The following is an 18,563-nucleotide window of genomic DNA, read 5'->3' as shown; positions in this document are numbered from 1 at the left end:
AGACACTGTGATTCTTCTTTAAGGTTCCCCACTCTTTCCTAACATGGAGAAGGGTGGTCAGGTCAGATTCAGCAGCTAGCACAGACCATGTGAAAACTCTTCCTTAGAGAGAAAAGTTTACACGATCTTAGTAACAAACAAGATATTTCTGATTAACCTGAAAGAATTCTCTCCTTGTTACTGCAAATTGCAGAATAGAACTTCCAAAGAATTTGTACCATTTGCCTTTTCGATTCCAGTTGCTCCACAGCATAATAAGACGGAAAACTTAGTGTTGTTCTGATTGGGAAGTTTAAGCACGAATCCAGGTTCAACTTAACAAGTGGCTTCTGCTTGCCTTGGTTGACCTGCAGCAGATGCTCACAAGTATGTGTTGAATTCTGCACTGAGCATCTCCATGTATCAGACACTGAGCTGGGTGTTGGGAATAAAATGGTAAATAAGGGTCCATCAAGCACTAAACCTACTGCATTGCCTAAGAGAGCTGATGGGAGATGTGCGGGTGTTATGGGAGCCCTTAGCGGGACTTCTCACTCATATTGCCTAGTAGATGGTGGGATTGTGGTATATGATTCAGAATATTTCTTTTTCCAGGTGAGATACACAGAGGCCTATGAACAGCAGAGAGGGAAAGGCAGTTTTCCTGCTATGATCACACCTGCTTATCAGATAGCCAAAAGAGCCAACGAGCTGGCGAGTGATGTAAGTGTCCTGGGCAGTGCTGTCATGTGAGGGGAGGAGTCAGGAAGTTACCCAGACCTGGCGAATCCAGCTTCCTGCCTTCTTTTGTGTGCACCGTGGATCCAAGAAAGAACTTTCCTTCAGAGTTTTCAGTCAGTTTTACTAGAACAATGATCAGGCACTTTTATGTCTTAAGACACACTCCCTAGACTCGAGTAGAAAAAGAACATTCCATAGGCATTTATTTTGGCTCTTCTGACCTGTGTGCATAAGAGGCTAAATTTACCAGGTGTATCCTTCTCTCCCCTTCAAATAGGTGAGATACCATCAACAATATCAAAGAGAAATGAAGGGAATGGCTGGCCCTGCTGCTGGAGCTGAGGGCCCGTTGCCAAAGGAATACATGGACCAGTATGGCCAGGTATGTGATAAAGTGACTTCTTGGGAGACTACCCTTTTGGATGGCCAGGTCTCAGTTTGCCAATGACACAACTTGTGACAGTTTAATCAGGGGTTGGGCTGTTGTTTATATTTGCCCTATTTATGGAAAGTGGATTTCAAAGCCAGAAAGTAGCAAGCAAACAATTACACAGGTTTCAACTTGACTCACTGAGGAAAACAAATTCTAAGTACTTTATCTTTCCTTTTTTTAAAGAAAACAAACAAACAAACAAACAAACTAAAGGACCTGTATCAGAATGGTGCGTTTGCTCATCTAGTCATTGAAGTAAAATCCTGCAGACTCAGACTGGCTGTGTTTGGCCTGTCACTGCATAGGAGCACCAAAGGGATCAGTGCACGTCTTGAAAAATATTCCTCTGAGTAGCAGGATTCTTTTTCTTAGAAAGTGAATTTCTTATCTAGGTTGCCAAATAAAGCAATATGCCAGAGGGAAAAAAAAAGCATAATGCTTTATGCCTTTTTTTCTCAATTTCATTTCTTCAATGAACTACATCTTGACAAGATGTAAAAAGATTGAGTGACAATTACAAGCTAATTTCATTTGCATAGCCCTCTGTATTTTCTGGTACTAGACAGCTGTTGTAAGGGGGAAATGGAGCATTATTTTTTCATGGTTGTAAGTAAAGAATGTTGGAAGACCAAATATGTGTACTGGAAGAGTACGTTCAATTGGGCTTAGTTGATATTTTTTTTCTTAATTTGACAGTTGTTTAAATTTTTTGGCACTGAGTAGACTTCACAACACATGTGACTTATTTGACATATATAATTTATAAAAGGAAACAAATACTGATTTCTCTTCTTCAGAAAACCGAGTTGCTTTTCAGTTCAGTTCAGTTCAGTCGCTCAGTCTTGTCTGACTCTTTGTGACCCCATGGACTGCAGCACGCCAGGCTTTCCTGTCCATCACCAACTCCCGGAGTTTACTTAAACTCATGTCCATTGAGTCAGTGATGCCATCTAACCATCTCATCCTCTGTCGTCCCCTTCTCCTCCTGCCTTCAATCTTTCCTGACTATTGGGGGGTATATTCATGTGAAACTTTGAATGAATCTAAGGATAGGTTTTGGCCCCTTTGCAAATGTCTGTCTGAACACAAATGTTTGATTTTGAATTTATAAGGGCATTTTATTAAATTCCACAATATTTGTTAGTCGAATGGTCTCTAGTGCTTAAAGCTCAATGAAGATTTTTTTGTAATTGTATTTATTTGTTTATTTTTGGCTGTGCTGAGTCTTTGTTGCTGTGCAGGCCCTTCTCTAGTTGCGGCGAGTGGGCTTCTCATTCCAGTAGTTTCCCTTGTTGCGGAGACCAGGCTGTAGGGCATGCAGCGTCAGTAGTTGCAGCATGTGGACTCTAGAGCAAAGGCTCAATAGTTGTAATGCATGGGCTTACTTGCTTTGCAGCACGTGGGATCTTCCTGAATCAGGGATTGAACGCATGTCTCCTGCATTGACAGGCAGATTCCTTACCACTGAGCCCCCAGGGAGACCCCAAAATATGTTTTTATTGGTTTTATGTTGTAAATATGTTGCTCAGATGCTCTGGACAACTTTTCAAAGTCAGTTTTGAAAATACTTGGCTTCCATACTCAGCAGAAAATATTTTGTTCTATATTTGGGCCATCCTATCTACCACTGTTATTACACACATATGATTTCTTTTGTGTATCTAGGCCTTTCTATACACAGCGATGAAATGTAACTTCCTAGTGCCAGAATGGAGCCTTGATTATTAGGACATTTTGATTGAAGTTCCAATCATGATAGTGGGTTTCCCAGGTGGCGCTACTGGTAAAGAATTCATCTGCCAATGCAGGAGGTATAAGAGACGCGGGTTCAATCCCTGGGTTGGGAAGATCCCTTGGAATAGGAAATGGCACCCCTGTCCAGTGAACTTGCCTGGAAAATTCCATGGGCAGGGGAACCTGGTGGGCTACAGTTCATGGATATGGACTGAGCACACAGCACACAGAATCGTGATAATGACAAAGAATCAAAGTGAGTCTGGTTTGATAGCACCACCAGCAGCTGTCAGTCAAGGGGACTCTATCCCCTGCGATATTTCATTATGATTTACGTGACTCATCAGGGTGAGAGTAGGAGGGAGTGAGAGAGAAACAGGCAGTCAGATGAACTATAAATATCTGTAATGCCTAAATGGCAAAGTAATTCATTTTTTTTAGTGCATATTTTTTAGGTTAATGGACTTTACCATGTAATCTATTATTTGTAACCAGTCATCTTCCCAATAGGATTAAGTGTCTCAAAAAGATTTACATACTAAAAAAAAAAAAGATTTACATACACAACACATATTCATAAAAACAGAGATGTTAAAATAAAGCTGCAAACCAGCTCCAAATCATAAAGCAGAATGGGCAAAAGGAGGCTACCAAAGAATTTGAGTCTTTGTTATTATTATTTTTTTAGCTTAACTTTTTTCACTTACTACATATGGCCCAGATCCTTCTGGCAACCGACCAAAAAGGAGCTTTTAGGCTAAGCAGTTGTCATTACTGGGTAGAAAGGAACCCTGGGCATTCTAATTTGACCCAACTGTTTCATATAAGAGAATAGTATGCCAGACTCTGAACTGTGTTGCTGGAGCCGGGCAGCCCCGCCGCGGAGGAGGCCAGAGTGAGATGGAGTCATGAACCCGAGGGGACACACTGAGGGTTGTTTCAGATCTGTGGGAGCACAGATGAGGAAGCAGCCAGTTCTGCCTGGGACAGGCCCGGGAGTGAGGGAGGGGTTCCCCGGAGAGAAGGTAGCGTCTGATGGCCTTTTGAAGTACATCCGGTTCCTGATTGCCGGGGAAGGTGTACACCAGTGACGTGGGGCTTCCCAGGTGGCGCTAGTGGTAAAGCACCTGCCTGCCAATGAAGGAGACGTAAGAGCCTTGGATTGGATCCCTGGGTCGGGAAGATCCCATGGAGGCGGGCATGGCAACACGTTCCAATACTCTTGCCTGGAGAATCCCATGGACAGAGGAGCCTGGTGGGCTAAGTCCGTAGGGTTGCAAAGAGCTGGACGTGACTGCAGCACTTAGCACATGAGGACAGCTCCATGAGAAGGAAGGTACTCCTTTATGGGAGTGGCTGGGTGATGTGGCGGGGAGGAAGGAAGAAATCAAGACTCAGATTGTAATAGTTTGAAATATACATTTGGTCCCGGTTGAGATCATCTTATGGAAATTTGGAATCTTTTCCTCCCAACATCAAAAATTCAAATCGTTATATAACCTTCCTTTATTGGTAAATGAAATGAATCCATCGTAGGGGAGGCAGTTTGTGGGATATCAGTGCCTCTCTGCATAGATCCGCCAACAGGTCCGAGAACAGTAGCATTCAAGACCCCTGGAAGACAGAGGGACTTTGCTGGTGTCTTTTAAGAAATGATTACTCCATGGGCCTAGGAGACTCATACAGTGTCTTATCTGATGGAAATGATGGTGCCAATGATAATCACTTCCGTTTACTTAGTGCTGACACCAGTAAGTGTGCTGGACAATAGTAGGTGGGTCTGCCTCCAGAGTCCACCAGCTCAATAACCACATGTGCTGCTCTTGGGGGTGAACACAGGAGGGTTCAGTGTGAACCGGCCTCCATGGGAACAGGAGATGTAAGAACAAGAGATGTCGGAGAGATTGTTGCTAATCCCCTGCCCATTCCAGGGGTAGAGCATTACTGATTAAAGTTTTTAAAATTAACTAATTATTTGGCTGCATTGAGTCTTTGTTGCTGCTCACGGGCGTCCTCTGCTGGCAGTGAGCGGCGGGGGCTGCTCTCTTGCTGTCGTGCATGAGCTTCTCATCACAGTGGCTTCTCGTTGCAGAGCAACGAGGACTCTTGAGCTTTGGTAGTTGCTGCCTTCAGCCTTAGTAGTTGTGACACACAGGCCTAGTTGCCCCCACAGCATGTGGGATCCTAGGTCCCAGGCCAGGAATAGAACCCATGTCCCCAAATCCTTAACTGCTGGACCACCAGGGAAGTCCCCTGATTAAAATTTTCGATTGACCCAGCAGGGTTACTCAGAAGAGTATGGTGAGCACAGAGGAAAGGGCAGCTTCCCGGCCATGATCACCCCAGCTTATCAGAACGCCAAGAAAGCCAACGAACTCGCTAGTGATGTAAGTACCTCATTGGGACAACCCACAGAGCCACAGAAGCAGAAGAAAAATGAGACTTTGGAGGCTGTGCTTCCTGAAACCTACACCCAGTTGAATTTTTCAGAGCTGAGTCAAAGCAGAATGTTAACCTTCAATTCCTATCCAGATTTCTGACATCTGCTTTTTGGGTTCATACTATTAGGTCACATTTGTCTGCTTTAAAGGAGATTGACATGGACAAACCACATAACTTACTTGAGGTCAGCTGAAGCAAGTGCAGATACCAGTCTAGCCAGATAAGATGGAGTTAGGGGAGTCTTTGCAAAATAACCCACTTTAGAAATTGAGCACTCAAGAGGAATAGCTGATTAAAATAAATAGTATGATTATCAAATTGGGTGTAACCCAGTTGATAAAATAATTTTAATTTTTATTTGCAGAATGTTAGCCAGTTGGCCATCCTTAAATGATAAACTATCATTCAGTTCAGTTCAGTTCAGTCGCTCAGTCGTGTCCGACTCTCCGCGACCCCATGAATCACAGCACGCCAGGCCTCCCTGTCCATCACCAACTCCCGGAGTTCACTCAAACTCATGTCCACAGAGTCGGTGATGCCATCCAGCCATCTCATTCTCCGTCGTCCCCTTCTCCTCCCGCCCCCAACCTTTCCCAGCATCAGACACTTGGTAAAGTCATTACACTTGGCAAAGCGATGCGCACACTGCAGATCTTTCATCAGCTTGAACTCGATCAATCATCAGAGGCCCAGAATTTGTTTCATACTGCCTTTGCCCATCTCCTTTACTTCGTTCCTACTCAGTTATTACCCATTTCCCTAGAAAAGTGCGCTTTGGCCTGAGAGGGGAAATAAAGGACACATTCATCACTCGAGGCTGAATGAGAAATGGTTGGTAAACGAAAGGCAGGATAGGTTTTTGGATGATACTTCTAGGAATGATCATTTTGAAACCTTTTTTCATGTAGAACTAGAATGTAAAGTATAGAAAATGTGAAAGGGGGCAGTAATATTTTAATCTAAAAGGGAGTGAGTGGTTTAGGGATTTAGTGGAAGAAAAACCCATGTGATTTTTTTTTTCTCCAGAAAATTGTATTAAATATATGTTGACATGAAATGTGGAGTAGGTGTGGAGAAACTTCTCTCCTGGAGAATGAAAACAACAGCTCTGGTTGTTCTGTGTGTGCTTCTTTCAGATAAAATACAGGCAGGACTTCAATAAGATGAAGGGTGCTGCACATTATCATTCCCTCCCAGCCCAGGACAACTTGGTTCTGAAGCGGGCTCAGAGCGTGAACAAGCTCGTGAGTGAGGTATGTACAGGGACCGTCCCATCTGTCTGCTGTCACTTCCTTTGATTGCGACAGACAGTGAAGGGGTGACCCCAGAATGAAATATTCTGAGTTAACGCCACATGAACTCCACATGTGTTACCAGTTGCCGAAGAATGAATAGGTAGTCAAAAGTAATTCATAACAGAACCTAGAACCAAACTAATTAAATCTTTCTCTGATGGTTCAGAAGTTTCCTCCTGAAATTCTCACAGGACTGTGGATATTCCGAAGTTCCTGGTAGTAGATTTCTAGTTGCCAGAATACTGGAACCAACCTTTATAACCATATGTCATTCTTACAGAGTGGAAATCAAAGATGAGGAGTGTTTTGAACATGGAACCCCCTTCATTCTCGTATTTTTGTAGTCAGGTTTCCAAGAAGCTCTGTGTGCTGTATGAATTCCCCTTGCCTTAGAGGCGGACCTGGCTGCCAGAGACTATGTTTTGTTTGGCCTGCCAAGGGGTTAGGATTTTTAGAATTGTTAGGCCTGTTTGCAAGGGAATAGCCCCTCTAGTTCCCTATATCCTTTTTATTGTTCTTGAGTTTCTTATAGCAGCATCACCTATCAGGACCCTGAAGGCATTTGAGTTGTCAGCCTCTTGCCAGGCTATGCAGAGGACTCATCTAACAAGTTGTCGGCAACTCGAAAAAGGATATGCAAATATCCTAAAAGAGTTTTCTTCTCTTCCCTGAGGGTCAGTCCTTTATCCCAAAAAGTGCCTTCACCTGTGATGCTGCTCAGAATCACAAGAGTGTACATTTCCTGGGCATCATAAGAAACCTCAGATACTTAGAAATAGTGGATAGGTGCCAAGCCCTTGGAACCTGCATTAAAAAAAAAAAAATTGCATGTTTGGCTGTGCCGGGTCTTAGTTGCTGCACATGGGATCTGGTTCCCCGACCAGGGATCGAACCCAGGCCCCTTGCATTGGGAATGTGGAGGCTTAGCCATGGTACCACCAGGGAAGTCCAGAACCTGTGTTTTAAACAAATTATCCATACGATTCTTATGCTCTAGGCCAGAGGTCAGCGAACTATGACGTGAGTAACAAATCTGGCCCACAGCCTGTTTTTAGAAATGAAGTCGTATTGAAATACATCGTGTGGCTGCTTTTGAACAATAAGGGCAGAATTGATAGAGAGATGGTACATCGTGCAGGGCTTCCCAGGTGGCACACAGGGTTGCAAAGAGTTGGACACTACTGAAGTGACTCAGTGCCCGCATACACACACACACACACCCTGCCAAGACTCAAATGTTTACCATCTGCTCATTTATAGAAAAAGTTTGCTGAATCTTGTGTTTTGACTCATGGAATGTTAGATCTAGGTGGGGTCTTTGCAATCTTTTGTCCCTGGCTTTGCCATAGACCTGGAAAAGTCAAGTGTCTTGTTCTGGTTCCGATAGACTTCTAGGGGCAGAACTAGAACCAGACCCAGGAATAACACTGTTATCATTTTGGCCTTTTTCTACGTGAAAGTGAAAGTGTTAATTGCTCATTTGTGTCCAACTCTTTTTGACCCCATGGGCTGTAGTTCACCAGGCTCCCCCATTTATGGGATTTTCCAGGCAAGAATATTGGAGTGGGTTGCCATTTCCTTCTCCAGGGATCTTTCCAACCCAGGGATCTAACCCAGGTCTTTTGCATTACAGGCAGACTCTTTACCACCTGAGCCACCAGGGAAGCCGTTTTCTATGTGAATATACTATAAATAAATATATGCATATAAAAACATTTTTTATAGAGTTAGAATTCAACTGTGTGTACAGTTTTATGTGCTTTTTTCATTTTATATCATATTATAAGCATGATGATGCATCTTGCAAACTTTAAGAGGCATATTCCCACCAAATGTTTTATAAGGTATGATAATAAATTGTATTTCCTTTGGTAAGCATCACAAGGGAACCTTCCATTTCTTTTTGCCCTTTTGCTTATCTAGTAAGACAAACCAGCCCTGCCTCTATTAATGATGACTAGCCTTCAGCTGCCTTCTCCAATTACCTGGAACGACTTGGAGTCTATTTAATAATGACCTCACATGTTACATACAGCTACCCAGAGTAGCTCAACTAGCCATTTAAGATTAGAAGGCACTCTGCATTTATGTGTGGTCTCATTTATTACATTCTTTTGTAAAGTAACTTTGTTGGTTAAATTCTACTGAAGTATATATACAGAGAAGTGCATATATCATAAGTGTTCAATAGGAAGAATTTCCACCAGTGGACTCATCTTTGTGATAAACAATCAGATCAAAAAACAGAACATGACCAGAAGTCTTGACATCCCCCCAGACACCTGTCCCCAGAAGTGACCACTGTCCTGATTTCTAAAACTATTTTGCCATTTTTTGAGCTATATAAAAATCTTAAAGTATTTACTCTTGAAAGGGACTATATATTTTTAAATATTCAGAACCAAACTGATTATTTGCTTATTAACTATTTGAAAGGAAAGCATGTATTGTTGACCTACAGTAGCCTATGCCTGGTATTTTAAAATCTTCAGTTGAAAATTTTCTAAAAATATCCTAAGTTGAGCCCTGGTGACATTTTCAAGAGTGACTTCGGGTTTGGTTCTCTTGTGCATCTGGTGTTTTGGTTTCCAAGGTGGAGTATAAGAAGGATCTGGAAAGTAGTAAAGGTCATAGTATCAACTACTGTGAAACGCCTCAATTCAGGAATGTGTGCAAGATTTCAAAATTCACCAGTGATGTGAGTTTTTAATGCCTAAGCCTTTGTTTGGCCTTTTTTTTTTTTTTTAATGACCTGAATTTCTTGGTCTCCTAAGAGACTGTGTATGTGAATGCATCTGGGTGACTTGGAGAAGCATGGCTTCTTAGGCAGATACTATGAGTGTTGATAAGATTGCTTGCTGGGGCTGGTCCATGGAGTGTTAAATCCCCAGCATGCACTTGACCCTGAGTCCTCAGGGCTGCATCTGCCCTCTTGCCTCCTTCATGTAAAACAGTATCCAGATCTTTGTGGCAAATGCTGGTGAGGAAGCCTAGCTGAGCATGCAGCGTTCCCTCTCAACCTGACTTTGTGCGTCTTAAATTAGTACACAATCTCAGTTATCCTGCACGGTCACCTGGGGGGCCAGGTGTTATTTCCCCATCTTACAGCTAAGCAGATGTATGCTGGCATGACATTTGCAAATTTGGAACTTCTCAAAGTCTGGGGACGTGTCCTTGAGAACATCAAAGACTGGTTTATATGATTATATTTAGTTGCTTATAGTAGTAAAATCTGAAATCACCTGGGACTTTGTAAGGCTCAGTAAGGATTTTTTTTTTTTTTTTTTTGCATACATGCCATAGTTGAACGCACCAGCTTTGGAGCTGGTGGGCCTGGTTCCATAATTGGCCATGTGGTCGACTTTGGGCAAGTTGTTTAAGTTCATGGAGCCATTTTGCCTGTCTGTAGAAAGGCGATGATAATAAATCCTTGCTCCTCATAGAGTGTTTGTGAAGATTAACTGAGATAAGTAGAACTTTATCTGATGTGGAGTAATAGTATTCTGTTAAAATACTCTCAGTGCCTGGGAGCTCAGTGGCCTCCCAAGGCAGGTGATTTTAATGTAGCTTCATTAGAAAGTACTCAGATTTTTTTATTTATGACTTCCTGTCTTCTTGTTTTGTTCTTTGTAAGCTGCATTTGGGACATAATATAGTTACTTAACGTGGTTGCGGTAGTAACCAGTGTGTCATGTAAAAGGCGCAGAATTTGGCAAAGCTCAGGCTTTATTCTTCCTGTATCTAGAAAGAGTAGTAATAGCATGCTGTGCAGGGGCTTGGGGCATGGGGTTGCATGCAGCCCCTATATGAGCAGTGCTTGTCCTTGGAAAGCTCCACAATCATGTGATAGGTTTCAACGTTGGAAAAATCTGGTGTGTTTACAACTGAAAATGTTAAAAAAAAAAAAAACAAACATCGGGTCTGTTTTGTGCTGTCTCTGCATCAGATCCTATGTTTGCTTGTATGCTTGTTTTACCCCAACTTCTTGAATTCTAATTTTTTTTTTTTAGGTTTTAATTTTTAATTCGCTGACCCACTGAATACATAAATAGGCTCTATTTAATCATTTATATGTTGGATTTAGCGCATTAAGATGAGTCGTTTGTCTTCCACGAGTTGGGGAGAGAATACTTCTGTTGAACGTTTTGTGTTCCCGTGTAGAATAAATATAAAGAAAACTACCAGAGCCGCGTGAGGGGCCACTATGAAGGGGTCGGGATGGACAGACGGATGCTCCATGCTCTGAGAGTTGGAAACCTGGCAAGCAGCGTGAGTCCTGTTGTGAAGGGCCTGCATGTTCTCGGGGTCTACTGGGGTGGAGGGAGAAAGGGCACAAGGAATTCAGCCAATTCTTTCCCAACCTCCCCTTTTAAAAAGTCAGTGTTTTGTTGTGTAAAGACTGACCTCAAAGAGTTTCTAAATGTTAATCAATACAACCAACGCTAGGTAAAAAAAATCCTTGAAAATTTTCAAAAGCTTCCATGTATTAATCTCAGCTTTCTCTGCTTTGAAGAGTACTTAGATCTATTGTAATTGATCCAATGTAACAAAAACTTTCAGTTTCTGAGAGATAAAGAGAAATGGATGAGCGTGATTCTCATTTGAAATGCTTCAGATTTCCAAAGCGTTTGTGATTTATTTGAAATTGGTTGGTTGGTTGACTGATTTATTCATTCATTCCATCTTAGTGTTCTTGTAGTGTCCAGGCACTGCTAAAGACAGTGGGATAACAAGATAGATCAGGTCCCTCTTTTTGCTAAAGCATGTGATCTATTAATCTCTGGCTTTGTCCATTCAGTTTCAGTTCAGTTCAGTTCAGTCGCTCAGTCGTGTCCAACTCTTTGCGACCCCATGAATCACAGCACGCCAGGCCTCCCTGTCCATCACCAACTCCCGGAGTTCACTCAAACTCATGTCCATTGAGTCGGTGATGCCATCCAGCCATCTCATTCTCTGCTGTCCCCGTCTCCTCCTGCCCCCAATCCCTCCCAGCATCAGAGTCTTTTCCAGTGAGTCAACTCGTCGCATGAGGTGGCCAAAGTATTGCCATTTCAGCTTTAGCATCAGTCCTTCCAGTGAACACCCAGGATTGATCTCCTTTAGAATGGACTGGTTGGATCTCCTTGCAGTCCAAGGGACTCTCAAGAGTCTTCTCCAGCACCACAGTTCAAAAGCATCAATTCTTCGGCGCTCAGCTTTCTTCACAGTCCCACTTTCACATCCATACATGACCACGGGAAAAATCATAGCCTTGACTAGACGGACCTTTGTTGGCAAAATAATGTCTCTGCTTTTTAATATACTATCTAGGTTGGTCATAACTTTCCTTCATTCAGTTTACACGTTTGCAAATGCCAAATTGTACATCTTAGAAGTAAAGGACACCAAGAAGAAGCTGATCTTGTTATTAAAACATACATACGTCAAATTTCATCTGCCTGAGAAAGTCAAATTTGACCTTTAGAAAAAAATTTCAGGTACTCTGAAGACTCTTGAATTTTCATTTATTTTCTGGGCATTAGCCAAGAAGCTCTTTTATTATATACTTGTATGCAAATGCTTCTTCTTTAATAAAAAAATCTACAAGGGACTCCATGATTAATAAGAAAGATAAAATAAATGTGCTACAGATGAAGTTAGCTAATTTTGGGTTAATTAAGAAGAAGAATTCAAATTAATTAAAGGCAAAAGTGTGAATGTAATTTAATTCTCCTTGGAGGTGATGAAACTGAATTAATTTTGTTTCTGGTTATTTAAAGAATATTTTTATGACATTCAAACAAGGTCACAAGAAAGTGGGGGCTGATTTCTCTTTTCTTGCTCTTTTCTTTGTGTTTCAGGTCGCCTACAAGGCTGATTACAAACATGATGTTGTTGACTACAACTACCCGGCCACTCTTACCCCTTCCTATCAGACAACAATGAAACTGGTTCCCTTGAAAGATGTGAGTCCTTCCCCAATAGATCTTTATTCCCCATCACTTCCCTCCAATGGAGTGATTCTTAGGCGGCGAGATAGAAACAGGATACAGCAGTTCTTAGGAGATACTAGGGACTGAGAAAAAGTAACTCTTTTCTAACAGGACGTTCATATATACATGCAGGGAAACTCTTGGATTTCCAACATAAGGCAGAGACAACCCTGGTTTCATCTTGGAAATATCTTAAAGTTCCATTTCACCTCTTAGAATTTGGGAACTATATCTGCTGCTGGGCACATTTAAAGTAATTATTTGCTAGCAGTGATGCAGTTTTTTTTTTTAAAGTTTTATGTTTGAGGACCAGAGGAAGTAAACTGAAATAGCTATAAGTTGAGAGGAAATGGCAGCATTGGCTTAATTATTTTCTCTAGGAGCACTTAATTATTTTCCCCAGGAGCACTTAATTATTTTCCCCAGGAGAAATATGTGTGTAATTTTAAAATTTAATTTTATATAATATTAAATAAAATAATTTAAGATTAAGTAAAATGACTTAATTTTATGATTTAATATTACAGCAGTGATTTATTTATAGTTTGGTTTGTCTCCAATGAAATATGTATAATTAATTTCATTGTTTTCTAATTATAAGAATTTTACTACATGTTGATTACAGAAAACTTAGAAAATACAGAAACGTCCAAGGGAAACAGGAGAATTTATCTACTGTTTTAAAAAGTACATAAGGTGGTTTAGAACTGAGTTGTCAGTTCATCTTTGTCAGTGAGAGTTATCTTCAGTCAATCATTTAGCATAAGGACTTCCCTGGTGGTCCCGTGTTTAAGACTTCACCTTCCAGTGCAAGAGGTGAGGGTTCGGATCCCTGGTCAGGAAGCTAAGATCCTACATGCCTCATGGCCGAAAAACCAAAACATAAAACAGAAGCTATATTGTAACAAATTCAATAAAGACTTTAAAAAGGGTCCACATCAAAGAAAAATCTTAAAAAAATAATTTAGTATATCATTCAGCTTGTGCCCATTGAGTGCTCAGGGCTACTTTCCTTCACATTCTTCTGGAGTCAGCACGGCTCCAGCAGCTGACTTGGTCTGTGCTGCTGGTAGATAGGTCTTTGCAGCTCTTTTTCTTTTGCTCCGAGTAGGAGCAGTGTCAAGTTCAGCTGGGCGTCTCCAGCATCTAATGTAGATACAGGACAACAAAGGCGAGTCAGTGGCAAGTGACAGCTTGATGGGTGAAAGGGACTTTTCAAACGTGTGACAAAGCAGGGGATGGGAAATATAAAGAGCCCCCATTTTGCTTCTCCCTTTCCCAGAAAGTTTGGTTGCATTGACTTACTCATTTCACCTTAATGAAATTCAAGTTTAAACTTGGCTGCCAAAGCCAGGTTTCATTTTTTGGCTGCACACATTACCTGCGAAACTTGAGGAATTAAGAGCATCTCATAAAATCTGAGTGAGTTCTTTCACAGTGGGCTTCTGAGTGAGTTCTTTCTTTGAGTGGGCTTCCATAGTAGTTCAGTCAATAAAGTATCCGCCTGCAATGCAGGAGGCCGGGTTTCAATCCCTGGGTCAGGAAGATCCCCTGGAGAAGGAAGTGGCAACCCCCTCCAGTATCTTGCCTGGAAAATCCCATGGACAGAGGAGCCTGGCGGGCTGCAGTCCGTGGGGTTGCATAGGGTCGGACATGACTGAGCAACTAACACTTTCACTTTCACAGTAAAATTCTAGAAACAATGCTTAGTAATACAAACAAAATGAGAGAGGGTCCTACAACTATTATATAGGGTCCTATAACAACAGTCCTATTATAACATGACTTGCTATTACATTTGCCTATATAAGACAGTGGATCAAACTGGGCACCTGAAATAGAGCCAGCTCAACCTGGAGAAGTCTGAGAGATGAATTAAACTAGACTGGATTAGAAATATTAGTTGGAAGCAGAGGTAGATTCTGCACTGGCAGCCCATGAGCCAGATCTAGGTGGCAGAGGTATTTGGTGTGGCCACACAGTATTAAGAAAAACTGCTTTTGAAACGATATGTAGAAATTGTGAGTTTGCATAGCAACTGTGGTCCTAGTTCCTGCATGGCAGCAGTTGATGGGGACTGAGTGGCCACTTCTTCTCTCACCTTAACCTGCTTTACTTTATTTTCCTGGCTCCTGTGTGAAAATTTTTACCGCCCTTAACGTAGGACTTTAGTTTTCAGGAAGTTTGGGAATCCATTTATAAGTATATTTGTGGTCTCTCTTTCTGTCTGGTAGTCTTAAAGTTGGTCAGGTAGCCCTGAAATTAAATAAACAAGCATGGGCCCTTGATTAGAGAACATTCCTTTCAGATGGATTTTAAAAACACTAATAAGACTAAAATGAGACTCTACCCTCAGCAAAGGGCCCTTTCAGAAAGTGGACTGAAGCATTGGCCAAGCGTCTGTGATGTCGCAAAGATATAATTAATCATGGAGAGTGTTAATTACGTCCTGCAGAGGAAAGGAATTGTGCTCTGCAACATACTTAATGCAGAGTTATCAGGAAGGAATGTGCCATTTAAAAAGCACAGTTTTGTGACATTTTATCATGCATAATTCTCAATTCTATTAGACTCTATTATGAGACGATAATTTTCCCTCTGACTTAGTGCGTTAGGAAGCTGCTATAGTGTAATCTCATTAATATTTGACATTGAAATGACTTATTTCCTAGTTTTTCTACATACCTCAGGTCCAAAACTCAGAATGTGCAAAAACTTTTCTTCTTGAATTGTTAACTAAATAGAGTGAAACAATGCTGTCCCTTTTCTCCGAATCCCAACAAAAGATTCTGTGGTCTAGCATCTGGAACACTCTGTTCTTAGATCTTGTTCTAGAAGCTAATTTATAAGTCTTTTTGTTTTTTGTTTTGTTTGTTTTAATTTGTCATAATACATTTCCTTCTCTAAGCAGAGATAGCTCTGATTATAGGGAACCCCTGGCTCATATATAAGATAACAGATAACAGTTCCAAGCACAGCAGCATTGGCAAAACCACAGTTATAGAATGCAGTTTGGGAGCCACTCTGGGAGGCCGACTGCTGGGATTTGAACCCTAGCTCTGACACCAGGGACTTTCCTGGTGACTCAGACAGTAAAGAATCTTCCTGCAATGCTGGAGACTGGGATTCGACCCCTGGGTGGGAAAGATCCCCCAGGAGAAGGGAATAGCTATCTGCTCTAGTATTTTTGCCTGGAGAATTCCATGAACAGAGGAGCCTGGTGGGCTACAGTCCATGGCATCTCAAAGAGTCGGACATGACTGACTAACACTTACTTTCTGACACCAGCTGGTGACCTTGGGCAAGTCACTTCAGGGTTCTGTGCCTCAGTTTACATGTTGTGAGGTGGGGGTAACAGTGCTCCCCACAGGGTGGTTGTGAAGATTCAACGTGTAAATAAATGTAAAGCATTTGCTGTAGTGCCAGGCACATCATAAGTGCTATTTTTTAGTCGTAATTATTGTTTAGCTCCTGTTGGAACAGGCAAGAGTGGAGTGAGTCCAAGGAAGAGATGCCATCTCAAGCTTTTCACTGGGTCTGTTTCCCTTGGGTCAGTGGGTTTTAAAGTATTGAAATGTTTCTCAGCATTTAAAATTCTAAGGATTTATATAATAATATGGATGTCTGATTTCTTTGGGATAATTGGACTCTCTGGCCACTCTGAGTCCTGTTTGATCAAGATCACCGTCTCCCAGAGCTGAGTGGTAGCTCTGCCCTTTGCCACATTCCCCACCACTCCTCACTGCTCCCTCCAATGAGGCCAAACACTGAGCCAAGATGAGGGCCATCCAGCTAGTGGTCTGTCACTCACGGGGGTGAGCTGTCACGCCGGGAGGTGGCAACAGGAGGTGACAGCAGGTGGGTAGGATGACAAAGGCGTCAGACTCTGGTTTAGACAGACAGGAGATAGCAGAAAAGTGCAAGGCTGCCCCCTGTGAGGGCAGAGCCCCCTGCTACGGGATCGTGGTCAGGGGCAGTAGGTGGAGTGTGGACAGAGAAGTCAGAGCTGGTGGGATGCTGGAAAGTGGGGGTGTGGAGGCCTCAAGAAGCTGCCGTACTGTGCAGGATACTGGGTGGGCCCCTGGGCTTTGGGCAATTAAACAGAGGCATGATGAGCACGTGTGAGATGTTTGATGGTGATCTGACTGCTGTGAACAGATCCAGAACCTGTTGACTAAAGGGCCTAGCCTGGAGTGGTAGGTTTTAAAGTCCTTTCTCTGATTAGCGATGTGGATGATCACCCTTTCTTCCGTGCCCTGGCCGTTCAGTTGAGCTCTTCTTATGAGCTGCCTGTTCAGTCACTCACTCTTCAGTGGACTGTTTTTCCATTTGTGGGCTTGGAGTGGCTGTTGGTCTCCAGTTGGAATCTTGGGGTTTTTCTGTGGTCATTTGAGAATCATGGCTCTATAGGGCTGAGGGGGAGGGAGCTAAGGAAATCTTACAGCAAAATACAGGTGACACCTTGTGCCTCTCTGCATCCAGGTCAACTACAGGCAAAGCATCGACAAGCTGAAGTACAGCTCTGTGACCAACACTCCTCAGATTGTTCAAGCCAAAATCAATGCCCAGCAACTGAGTCATGTAAGTGACACCCTCTCCACCCGGCTAAATGTGGGGGACTTGCAGTTGCTTTGCAGTGTTCTGGATATCTGGTTCCCCAAAGATTTGACTTCCATTGATGGTGTCAAATGTCCTGTTACAACCATGAAATGGCTGTTTTTAAAAGTTACTGTTTTTAATATTTATTTTTGTTTGGCTGTGCTGGGTCTTTCTTGTGCTATGCATGCAGCCTTTCTATAACTGCGGCAGTCGGGGGCTACTCTCTAGCTGTGGTGCTTGGGCTTCTCATTGCGGTAGCTTTTCTAGTTTCGGAGCATGGACCCTAGAGTAGTTGTGGTGTGCCAGCTTAGTTGCTCCACAGCATGTGGGATCCTCCCAGACGAGGGATCAAACCCATATCTGCTGCTTTGACAGGCGGATTCTTAATCACTGGACCCCTAGGAGAGTCCAGAAATCACTCTCTTTGATTTAAACATTATTTTATAAAATTTCAAATACATTCAAAAGTAGAAAGGACAGCATAATGAACCCCCAGGTAGCTGTCACTCAGGTTCAATGAATTAACTCGTAGCCAGTCTTGCTTCTGTATGCACATCCACTGCCCCTTCCATATTATTTTGAAGGAAATTCTAGGTATTGTATAATTTAATCTACATATATTTTAGGATGAATCTCTAAAATAGAAAAATAATTTTAAACATATTTATGCAGTTTTGATATATCATACCAAAAAACGAACAAAAATTCTTAACATCACCAATGTCCAGGTGGCATTCAGCATTCCAGTTGTCTCATAAGATTATTTTTTTTTTACGGTTTGTCTGAATCAAGCTCCAGATAAGGTCCACACTTTGTGATTGATTGATATGTCTTCAAGACTCATTTCATCTTTAAGTTTTCCTCTTTTTCTTTTCTTGCAAGTTGTTTGTTGAAGAAACTGAACTGTTTATCCTATAAAGTTTCCCACATCTGAGCTTTGCTGACTGTATTCCAGTGTGGATTGCATGTGTGTTCTTCTGGCCTCCAGTACCTATAAAATAATAGTTGGATCTCTAGGTTTGGTCAGGCTCAGGTTTAATTTGGGGGCAAGACTGCTTCTCACATGATGCCCTGTTCTTCCGTTGGGAATCATAAAATGTCTGGTTGGCTGTTTTTGTGTGTGGTTTAAGATGGTCTGTTTCTAGTGTGGGCAGACATTTGATAATTACTCTTTGAGTATCTAACTGCACATAGCGAGAGGTTTGGCATTGCAGTAAGTTTAAAAAAACAAGTTTCATACCCTCAAGTGCTTCAGAGGCCAGCCGGTGAGGTAGCCACAGGGAAGTCTTTTGCAAACTTGTAACTGTGAGCATGCCTTTGAGTTGTTTCACTTTTCATTTGGCATCTTCCATCAGTTAATTTAAAACG

The 18,563-nt window shown here is 42.1% G+C and overlaps 1 protein-coding gene across 7 annotated transcripts in view; it reads left to right on the top strand.

Moving 5' to 3' along the window:
* The window catches only part of NRAP (nebulin related anchoring protein), a 76,767-nt gene that overhangs the window by 10,733 nt on the left and 47,471 nt on the right, over nt 1-18,563 (top strand). For 3 of the 7 annotated variants that reach the window (XM_088842339.1, XM_055424620.2, XM_055424615.2), the window contains exons 8-15: nt 595-702; nt 998-1,102; nt 5,167-5,274; nt 6,466-6,582; nt 9,218-9,322; nt 10,786-10,893; nt 12,465-12,569; nt 17,079-17,177. In XM_088842339.1, the coding sequence (XP_088698465.1) occupies nt 595-702; nt 998-1,102; nt 5,167-5,274; nt 6,466-6,582; nt 9,218-9,322; nt 10,786-10,893; nt 12,465-12,569; nt 17,079-17,177 (855 nt within the window). The remainder of the gene's footprint in view (nt 1-594; nt 703-997; nt 1,103-5,166; nt 5,275-6,465; nt 6,583-9,217; nt 9,323-10,785; nt 10,894-12,464; nt 12,570-17,078; nt 17,178-18,563) is intronic. The other 4 variants (XM_055424616.2, XM_055424618.2, XM_055424617.2 and 1 more) reach the window with 4 other exon arrangements.

Source organism: Moschus berezovskii, chromosome 12 (assembly GCF_049115385.1).
Source record: "Moschus berezovskii isolate FMDL1 chromosome 12, NW_MosBer_1.0, whole genome shotgun sequence".
In the NCBI taxonomy this organism is placed as follows: domain Eukaryota; kingdom Metazoa; phylum Chordata; class Mammalia; order Artiodactyla; family Moschidae; genus Moschus; species Moschus berezovskii.
Note: the sequence above shows the minus strand (reverse complement) of the source record. Positions and strands in the feature narration are given on the sequence as shown.